Source organism: Phaethon aethereus, assembly GCF_964289735.1.
Source record: "Phaethon aethereus genome assembly, chromosome: 14".
In the NCBI taxonomy this organism is placed as follows: Eukaryota; Metazoa; Chordata; class Aves; order Phaethontiformes; family Phaethontidae; genus Phaethon; species Phaethon aethereus.
Window position 1 is genome coordinate 1591643 of NC_138590.1, and position 10619 is coordinate 1602261.

The window sequence follows — 10619 nt, forward strand, 5'->3', positions numbered from 1 at the left end:
GAGCTGGGCAATCTGGCTTCTTTAGCTGCCACGTGGACAACCAGCGGGGCCGGGGCGGACGATCCCCCGAGCGGGCGCGTTCGCATTGTTCGCAGGGTGACGTCTGTCGTAATGGCGTGGGAAGAGAGCGGACGAGAGGTAACGTGGCGATATGCTGGGACCGGAGCCGGCCGTGGGATGGGGTGATGGGGGATGGTGCTGTCCCTCCACCCTCTGCTCGGTTGCTCCGTGTCCCCTCCCTCCCTGGCCACCTCTTGACCTGGCGGCTTAAAATTTAAGGGCTTCCAGGCAATGTCACGAGTGGGACCGAAGCCTCCAAGGTCCCTCCAGGATTCACGCCCGTACGTGTCGGGGAGCCTTGAGTGGGTGACCTGGAGCGGAAGGGCAGGGGGGTGGCAGCAGTGGGTGCAGCGGGCAGGCAGCACGCAGGCAGCTGCCTGCCCCGGCGCTTTGGCCAGACCGCTGTGGTGTCGCACCTCATGCCGCCTTGGCTGGCGGGGCCGTGTGGGACGGGAACAGGAGCTGGGACGGGGTCAGGAGGACGGCGCGGGGACAGAGGATGCAGAGCCCAGCCTCTGGACGTCCCATGAGCATCCAGCCCACCGCCGTGTTCGCGCCTCCCCGGCACGGTGTGGGGCTCAGCCCCGTGCGGGGACCGTCCCCACCGGCCAGGATGGACACAGCCTGTTTGGGAGGGACAGCTCGGCTGTGTGGATTCATGCCTGCCGTGCTGGCTGGTCTCAGGGCAGAGAGGAGCTGCAGCCTCTTTTTTGGGTCACGTGTGAGGTGCTGCGTGGGACAAGACTCACGGTGTCCGTAGCTGAGTCATTAGCCATAAGAGTGCTAATGGGGTCCCGCAGCCGGACGAGGACTGAGCAGCCCGCAGGGATGCTGAGGCCGGGGTGGTGGAAGCAGGATGGAGGCTGGGGACACGCGATGCCCAGGGCCAGCATCGGGAGGAGAAATGTGATCAGCTGGGATGAGCCAGCTGTGCAGCCGGGCAGGAGCAGCTTGACTGTAGCAGAGCCCCCTCCTTGTTCCAGTTGACCCCACGCAGGGCCAGCATTTGTCCCCAGGCGGGCTGCTGCACTGTCCTCCCTCTCCCTGTCCTGTACCTCCCGAGTTGTGGAAATGCTTCAACACCAGAGGCTGTGGGAAAATGGGAATCTTCCCTCAAAGCAGGGAGAGCTGAGCCACCCAGGCTGTTTCGCCCAGCACGGCTGAAGGCTGGAAGGGGGTAGGGTGAAGCAATGCGTTGGGTGGGCGGAAGCACCCGGGTGGAGAAAGAGTGATGTATTGTGCAGGACAAACGTGCGTGGGCACGAGGAAAATGGGAATAGGCTCACCATGACTGCATCGCCTCGGGGCTCGGCAGGAACCCAGACCTGCAAGGTCCCCCTCTTCAAAGAAACAAGGGCAAGGAGTAAACCGCCTTCAAGGTCTTCATCAGCTGAGACTCACATGATGTTGCAGCTTGTTGGTTCAGCGTTAGAAGACCTCTCCTCTCCTGCAGCCCTAGCAATGCACGGCAGGAGCGATAAGTCTTGCTGCCCGTGGACTTTTCTTGCCATAGTTGGTCCATCTGAGGGCCTGCCTCCCTGCCAGGACAGCAGACAGACCGGTGGCACCTGTGATGCGGTAGCCTCCTGAAGTCACGGTGATGGAGGAGGGTCCTGGGCTCCTGAGAGTTGACTCTGGGTCGCTTGCGGGGAGGGGCAGGACCCCTTGTCATTGCATAGTTGAAAGCCTGGAGAAGTCGCAGGTTGCCTCATGGCAACATGGAGTGTGGTGGGATAATTCCCACGAATGAATCTTTATAGATAGACACTCGGCTCAGTAGCGATGGGGTGGGAGGGATTTCAGGGGTTGCCTGTGCTTTTCAAGGTCTGGCTGGAGCACTGGCCGCAGGACCGAGAGGAGCAAGCCGAGTTTGCAGTAGCAAAGGAGGTTTGGGTGAAGCCTCCTAAAGTGAGGATAATGTGGTGGAGATGGAGAAGGAGGTTGTGGGACCGCCGTGGCTGGAGATTTTGAACAGCTTATCCATCCCCTGTTCAGCCAAGAGGGAGAGGCAGTTGGCCTGAGGCAGGGTGCTGGACTGCGGGGTCTCCCGGGGCTCCTTTTCCACTGTCTCCTTAGTGCTGTGATGACGGTGCAGGTGTCTGCACCCCACTCCCCGCCGCACACGCTGGTGTGGGAACGGTCTTGGTCTTGCTGAGACCCACTTCCACCCCTCTGCCCTCCCATCGCCACGGCTCAGGGCTCTAAAAATGGCTGAGAACTTCAGAAAGGAGGATACCAGGGGAAACCAGGGCTGGCTTGCATTCGGCGAGGTTATCCGCCCTGGAGCGGGCAGCAGTTTGCCAGCACCGGCTTCCCTTAGCGGCACTCCCGTTTGCTCCCTGCTGCAGCTGCCGGTGTTTCCCTGAGCTTCTCTCTGCACCTTCGTCTGCTGAAACCGCTTCAGGGAGATTTTTCCGGGGTCGGGGCAGACGGGTGCTCTCGCTGGCAGACAGCAGCAGGCTGCCGCGGCAGCCAGAAGCAGCTTGGCTCCTTCCCGAGGAAGGCAGGCGGCCGGGAGCTGGGGGGCCGGAGGATGCTCGCCGCGGTCCCCCGCCGCGGGGATGCGGGGTTGCTAGGAGGCAGGTGAAGGTGAAGAGGAGAACGCTGCGGAGGACCGCAGGCCCAGGTACAGCGGGGACGGCGGACGGCTGGGGGAGACCTTGCCCGCGCCGGGAAGCGGAGCCAGCGAGCGGGCGGCCGCGCTCTGAGCCCCCAGGAAGGGAGATGGGAAAGCCCAGGGGAGCCGGGGCAGAGGGATTGAGCTTGGCTCTGCGGGCGGCCAATGCAGGAGCTGCCGGCCGGCTCGGTCCTCCGCCAGCCCGGCTGCCGCGGCTCCCTGCCCGCCCTGCCTTTGCCTTCGCCGGCGAAGGCCCTGGGCCGTGAGTAGTGAGGGATGCAGGGGGGAGCGGGTGAGGATGCTCATCCCCCCGGAAGGGCGAGCGGGGTGATGCCGCCCGCTGCAGAGCCGGGGGAGGCCGGGGGAGCGGTGCCCTTGGGAAGCTGCCTGCAAGGGACGGGGGAGCGCCGCAGCCCGGGGCCGGGCGGGCCTGTGGGGATGCTGCCGCCGCTGCCCTTGGGATGCCTCTTGCCGGCTGCGCGTGGGGTGGAGGCGTCCTTGGGAGACCGCGCCGAGCCGCCTCCAGTCTGCTCTCTCCTCCGCAGGGCCCCTGCCACGACAGATCTGGTGGGGCGAGAGATGAGCCCTTGGCAGCCCACCCGGAGCTGGGAGCTGGCTCTTGCCCAAGGCGGACGGGAGGAGGAGGAGGATGGGCACAGAGAGCCTGGCTGGGGGTGAGCACCAGGGTCTCTGATCCACCTTCCCCCTTCTAGATCCGCATGTCAGACCAGAACAGCACCGACGATGGGGAGTCAGACCCCCAGCACAGCCTGTCTATGGTCTTCCTCCTCGTCCTCGTCTTCTTCATCATGGGGCTGGTGGGTTTCCTGATCTGCCATGTCCTGAAGAAGAAGGGTTACCGGTGCCGGACTTTCCGGGACGAGCTCGACCCAGATAACAAAGATGTGCTGGCGGAGCTCCAGGCCAGTGAGTGCAGGGGTGATGGGGGTCAGCGGGGGCTCAGGTGCTGCCTTGCGCTGATGCGCTCCTTAAACACGTTTCTGGGATGTGGGCTGGGAGGGTTACCCATCATGTGCCGCTGGGTTGGGAAAAAGGGATGGGGTGGCGAGAGCAGCACGGTGTTCACCGGGGATCAGGAGCGTGCAGCCCGGAGAACCCTCCGATCTGCTGGCTCCGCAGGCTGGTGAAGGCTGGTGGTGCCAGGGAGGTGGGAGCCAGCGTTTGGCCCTTCCCAAAGTGGCGTTATCACCAAAAGATAATTCTGATCAACAGCCAGGACCTGCTGAACCCCCAGCGCCTGAATTATAACCCGTGTCGCCTACAAGGAAAGCATCCCCAGCCAGGGCACGAGCTCTCCCTCTGCCCTTTTGGCGTTAGGAGTCCGGTGTGGTGTTTGCTATCAGTCATGTGCTCTTCTAGTCCATGGGGACAAAGGGGACCTTTAGGGGTTTTTCCATCACTTCAGGCCATCGTAAGCAGCTCTGGGGCAGTAGGATTGGGAAGTCACCGCAGCATCAAGTGTGGGGCGCAAGCTTGATGTTGCGGTCCAAGCTCAGTCCAAGCAAGCTCTGTCATTTAGTGTTTTCATGAGTCTCTGCTGAAATGGAGAAAACTTGTTCCTCTGGCTGCTCCCTTGCCTGAAAACAGCCAAGTGGTGCTACCTAACTTCCCTGGCTCCTCTATGCCATGGGCAGCACTCGGGAGGGTCAGCACCTCCCGCTGCCACTTCTCGTGCATGGGAGGGAAACGTGGCTCCCTCAGCTTGCCCATGGATGCAGCAGGAGCTTCCAAGCATCCTTGGATATGCTCCTCTGGCTTCGATGACTTGACCATGGAGACAGAGTCTGAACCTTGCAGGATTGGCTTTGCCCGCTGAAGTTGCCACAGCCCAGGGAAAGATCTCTGTGGGCTTCCAGAAGCGCAGAGGCAGCCCCTGACCATGCTTTTTGAGGCAGCTGCCCACCAGACCACAACTCTGACCTGCTCACAGGAACATACAACACTACAGACTGGGCTGAAGGTCCAGCCAGCCAAGGCTCTTGCCTCCAACAGTGGCCAGAAGCAGGTTGCGACGAATGCTGGGGATGAATACCACAACAGAGCAGACACCGAGCCAAGTTTCCCCAGCATACTATTTTAAGCTTCTAACAGCGTGTAGCTCCGGGGCTTTCTCCATCAGAGATGGTTTCTCTGTGTTTAATAGGACCCAGCGGGCTTCTTTTCTGGGAACTTGTCCCATTTGCCCTTGGAGACTTTTAGCACCCGCAGCATCCTGCACCCAGGAGCTCCAGGGCTGGACCGTCCCCACGAGGAGCCTTCTATTTCAACTTTTCTTGGATCTGCTTCCCACTCGTTTCACGTGATGCTCCTCAGTTCTGAAGGAGCAACACAGCCCCCTCTCCCTGCACACATGGCTGCTGTTTTAGCCATTTCTTTTCCAGGGCGAGGGATCTAGTGTTCCCCAGCGGCTTCCCGGCATGATGGGGGTCACAAGGCTTCTCCGACCTCTCTGTCAACGTGGCTGCTCCTGGGGAGGGACTGGCGAGGTGAGTGTCCGACTCCCAGCCCTCAGTGCCACGTTTTCTCTTTCCAGATGAAGAGGAGGAGCTGAACGAGGACACCGTGGAGAAGATTGTGAGATGCATCATCCAAAATGAAGGTTAGCATTTCCTAGGGCTGCCCCGGAGACTTGCTGACTGCTTTGGCTGACGCATTCCCTTTTTCCTCTCTCTTCAGCAAATGCAGAGGCCCTCAAGGAGATGCTGGGGGACAACGAAGGGGACATCCCAGTGCCAGTGCCCAGGTGAGGGAAGCCTATACCGGCCAGTGGCCCTTGCAGAGTAAGGGAGAAGCAGTCTTTGGGTATCACCTTGCCCTGCGGACTCTGCAGCCAGCCCCTTTCCAGCTTGTTACAAACCACCTTCCCAACAGTAAGTCCTGCTCCGCCGAGGGCTGCAATGAGTGCTTCACTCCACAGCCAAGGGTATTGAATAGCCCTTCTCATTCCTGTCCTCACAGAGCTGCTGCTTCTCGGGGCTTGCCGCAGGGAGTCTGCACCAAGGTTGGGATGACTTCTCCGGGTAACATGACCTGTCATGTCCTTCTCCTATTGCAGCCTTTGCCCTCACCGTAACAGCCAGGATGGGGGCCCACCACATCACCACACAGTGCATCTGGGCTCCACACAGGCCCCCTGCATCCACTGCAGCAAGAGGAAGAGGCACCCACTGCATCGGCAAGGACGGTCCAAGGATGGTAAAGGCAGGATGCATCCTGGAGAGACCACCGTCTTCTCAGTGGGCAGGTACTTAAATGAGTTTTGCCAGACATGGCCCATCTGCTCTGATGGACCAAGCATTGCTGAGAGTCTTCTAAGTTCCCCTATTCCCTTCCCCACTTTCCCCACACCAGGAACCCTCTTGCTCTTCCCCATTTAGATGCCCCAGTAGTAGCTCTGCAGCTGGGAGTCCTGAGGATCCAGGTGCCTCCTGCACCTGGAAATGCCTGTGGTATGTGGCAGGCCATGACACACCCGTGGCTTCCCTCCTCCTTCTCTGGGAAGATGACTCAAGCCTGGCTTGTCCTGCTGACTCAGGGCTGGGCAGAGCCCCAAATCCACATCCTTTCAAAGCCTGCTGCCCCAGCTATTTGCGAGCAGGTCTCTTGCTGCCCAACAGGGGCAGTGACCCCAGTTTTAGGGATCCCATTAGGAGGGGGAGGAGGTGACAGCAGGTCCCACGTGCAAGTTACCAGCCACCCCCTTCAGAATGACAGAGTGGCTATGCTCCTCCAGGTCGGTGCCTCCAGTGATGACTGTAATTAAATGCCACAGGAAGAATATGGGAATAGGGGAGTGTACCCAATACTTCCAACAAATACTCTTCCAGTCCCTACCTGGTCTCACCTCAGGGGACTTCCTGAGCTTCCTGTGCTCTTGGTAACCTTTAGTACTACCTGCAGGCTTGCCCAGGTTGCCCCATTCCCCAGCAGAAAGCATGCACAGGACCTTTCGCAAAGTCTTCCAGGGCTCAGCTCCGTACCACCGTGGTGACTGGGGCAGGGTGACAAGCAACAAAGGGTGGTCCCTGGATGGCCACCCCGGCGAGACACAAAGCTCCGCTGTGCTCAGATCCCACAGCAGGTCTTCGTTCAGGGCCTAAGCCTTGATGAAGCTCCATGTTGTGGTCCAGAGAGGCAGTCCTTTCACGGTGAGCCAGAGTGGGCATCAGGGGTGTGGGCTTCTCCCATCACAGCCAGAAGTCTCAGCAGGGAGGTGAACTGGGGGCTTTATGGGGAGCTGGTAAAGGGGAGAGACATGCCAGACCTCCTCACGCTGAACTCCAGCTAAGATCACACCTTTTGGAGAAAGACAGCTTCTGGCTTCCTCTTTGCCCGTTGCTGTCAGCTGTCCTTTGTTTAAAGGGTGGTGTTTGGTAAGCCAGATCTCTGCACAATTGCATATTCACGGCTAATTTCATTCCCTGTCCAGTACCCAGCTCCATCCACTACTCTGTGTCCTTCGTCCATGCTCTTCCCAGTCTCCTCTCACTCACCTCTGAGTGCTGGAGAAGGTGGTCTTCTAAGGTACTTTCCCACAAATCCTGGTTTCCTCTCTTTGCAGTTAATATCCAATGTCACATCAGCCTTCTCCATGGGACAGTCATTACATTTCTCCAGGGCTGTTTTTTAAAAGTTTCTGCTTCCCGAATCTCCTTGTGTGAGGTCCAACTGCTAAGAGGCCTATGTACCCTGAGGTACAAAACTACCTCCAAATTCTGGTTCTCGTTTCCAAGCTGGCCCCTTTGCTCTTTCAGATCCTGGATGTCTTTTCTGGGACTGCCCTTGCTGTGTCTTGTTTACTGTGAATATCTTCATTGCACAAAGCACCTCAATTCATGACTGATCCTACATACAAAAGCTCCTTTAACTCAGCTCTTCTGTCACAATCCTCAGGTCTTGTTCCTCTCTCTTTCTTTCTTTTTTTTTTTTTTTTGCTATTGGTTTTGGACACAGTGATTGAGAGTCCATCCCCCTTCCCTATTACCTACAGCTCATTAACTGAGTCCGTTCCCCAGCTGGTAGGCACAGGCTCATTGCTAAAGGAGTGGAAAGGGGTGAGATCAATGGAGGTCCACCAAGATCATCAGGGGCTGCAGCATGTGGCATGTAAGGAGCTGCTGGGGGAACAGGGTTTGTTTAGCTTGGAGAAGTCTCAGCGGGGATCTAATTGCTCTCTCAAACTACTTAAAAGTGTGGGGGAGTTTAAATGAAGATTGGAGCTAGACTCTTCTCAGAGGTGCACAGGGAAGGGCAAGAGGCAACGGCCACAGGTTGCCACAAGAGAAATATGGATAAGACTTAAGGAAAAGCTATCATCCTGAGAATGGTGCAGGCCTGGGACAGGACCCAGAGGAGTGGAGGGTTCTTCATTCTTGGAGATCTCCAGAACCTGACTGGACGGGGTCCTGGGCAACCTGATTGAGGTTGGGAGGTGGCCCAGTTTCGAGCAGAGGACTGGAGTCCTCCCAGGGGCTTTTGCCACCTAAATTATTCTTTACTTCTGAGGTAATCAGGGTTATATTATCTGTACTCTCATATTAGACTAGATATTAGGAAAAATTTCTTTACTGAGAGAGTGATTAAACATTGGAAGAGGCTTCCCAGGGTGGTGGTGGAGTCACCATCACTGGAAGTATTCAAAAAAGGTGTAGACGTGGCACTTCAGGACATGGTTTAGTGGGTATGGTGGTGTTGGGTTGATGGTTGGACTTGATGATCTTAAAGGTCTTTTCCAACCTTAACGCTTCTGTGATTATTCAATGATTTAATGTCTATCTTAGTGCTTTCCCTAAGCCAGTTGTCAGTGGCAGAGCTCGTCCACCAAAGCATCTGCATCTGACCCTCTGTCCTTAGCCTGATCAGCTGTAGCGTGCCATGTCCTATTGAACCAGACGCCTTAGTGATGCTGACTAGGCAGACAGTCAACGCTCTCCTGCCCTTCCATCCAGAGGTTGGTTACTTTACCTCTTATGCCCCCTCCAGTCCAAACCCTGCCTGCTCCTTTGAATCTGTTCCCAGCTCTTCCAGGCTGACATTGCTCAATAGCATTACTAAGAAATGGTCCTGCCACTCGTGCCTCCTCCCCATCCCTCTTTGAGGCTGGAATGTTCTCTGGTCTTCCCAACTCGCAGTGTTGGTGCCGTGTCTCCAAATATCTGGATAGATCTGAAAGGTCACATCTGCCGCTGCATGGCCTGACCCGAGCAGTCCTGTGGGTACCTCATGCAGAGCTGGAGCGCTTCTCCTCCTGAACCTTCCACTTCTAAGCAGCACTTCTGGCTGCAGTGCTGAGGGGTCTATATTGTCCACTGACTGTAGCCCAATTCTCAATCTGGCGGCAGCCACCTTCATCTTTGGTTTCCCATCTGGGATCTGTTCTTATATCTTGGACCTTTCTTCTCAACTTCAGGATGGCCATACTGCCATTTGCTTGACCTTTGGGTCTTGTTCTTCTTTCAAACCCAGCAGTGCTTGAACTTTGCTGCTGAAATTGCAGCTGAACCTCAGCAGAACCAGGACCATCTGTAGCTTCTCCACGTGTGACTCAAGCGCAGGGAGAGCGGTTGCTGGGTGAGTCATGGGCTGCATGAAGTCTCTGTGGTGGGATCCACGTTCTTTGGCTGGTGGACACCAGCTCACCGTGGAAGACGTTTCCCATCTGCTGGTCCAGCAGTGGCTTGCATTGCTTACGAATAGGAATCATAGCATTAGTCACAACCAGCTCACTTGCAGTTCAGACTTTTAGGCTTTGCCTACGCGTTACCCCTCACAAATACCAAAGTTATGGTAGATCCCTAACTTCCTCTCTTCTCCCCAGGTGCAATATTGCATCACCTCTGATTATAAACGCACCTGTTGTGGGTGTCAAACCAACTTATGCAGTTGTTCTCCTGCCTACCCTGGAGCTCTCAGCTGTTACCCAGTACATGGTGGAGTCTTGGTGAACCACATAGGTACCGTCCATCACTCCAGGGGATGGTGCACAAGGCACTCTGGCAGATTTTAGCCAAACAGCTCCTCTTGAATTTTGATCGCTCTAGCCAAATATAGCTTGCCCTACTAAAACCCTGTCCCTGCCTTCCCTTAGGGTGTACTGCCTGCCAAAAACTCTGGCTCTTGTTCCCCTGATGGTGGTTGGTCACTGGGTGCAACATCCACATGGCATGCCCACCCCTTCCTCACCAGGCTCAGACCGTTTGCATTTCACCTTCTGAAGCAACACCTGAGTTTCTGTACAAGCTCCTGTTCGTCCCAGGTTGCATCTCGGAGCATTTCTAAAAGCTGTGACCCATCTTGCTGCAAGGAGGACAGGCTGACAGGGTCTGCACCAGCCACCATCTCGACTGACCTTTTCATTCTTCTCTTTCCATTTGTTCTGCCAAAAATGAAGGGGAAAATGGGGTTAAGTCAGCGGGGGCATGGCTAGAGTGGGGATCAGTGGTGTTGACTGTGTCTGCAAGGCTTCAGATCAGCACCAGCCCATGACAAAGAGAGAAGAACTGAGGCTGGAGCTGCAGGCAAGCTGGAAATACAGCTGGGAGAGAGGAGGGAAGGGATTGTGATCCATCCTGCCTCCATTCTAGGTTTCGTGTCACACACATCGGGAAGAAACCCACTTTCCATGAGCAGCAGGACGGTCCCCTGCCCGATGGCAGCTGGGAGCCAAGCACGGAGGAGCTGGAGCACAGCAGCGACCGGCTCCAGAGGGAGCGGGCTCGCAATGGGACTGTCCCCGCGGGTGGCCTGCGGAACGGAGCCGTCCAGAAGGGCGCCCAGAGCAGCAAGGGTGGGGAGCAGAGCCACTCCACCACCCCAGCCCCGAACACACCGGCCAGCTCCAGCACTCGCGGCAGCAGGTGGGCAGGCAAGGGGTCCAGCGTGGCAGGCTCGCTGCAGGATGCCGGTACCGCTCCCGGGAGCG

The 10619-nt window shown here is 57.2% G+C and overlaps 1 protein-coding gene across 1 annotated transcript in view; it reads left to right on the forward strand.

Annotated features, from left to right (window-relative positions):
• RELL2 (RELT like 2) overlaps nucleotides 1-10619 on the forward strand; it is a gene marked incomplete at its 3' end in the record, with an annotated part of 11377 nt that continues 758 nt past the window's right edge. The window contains exons 1-6 of the mRNA XM_082006375.1: nucleotides 1-138; nucleotides 3391-3604; nucleotides 5232-5297; nucleotides 5375-5441; nucleotides 5754-5942; nucleotides 10282-10616. Of these exons, the coding sequence (XP_081862501.1) occupies nucleotides 112-138; nucleotides 3391-3604; nucleotides 5232-5297; nucleotides 5375-5441; nucleotides 5754-5942; nucleotides 10282-10616 (898 nt within the window). The 5' untranslated portion in view covers nucleotides 1-111. The remainder of the gene's footprint in view (nucleotides 139-3390; nucleotides 3605-5231; nucleotides 5298-5374; nucleotides 5442-5753; nucleotides 5943-10281; nucleotides 10617-10619) is intronic.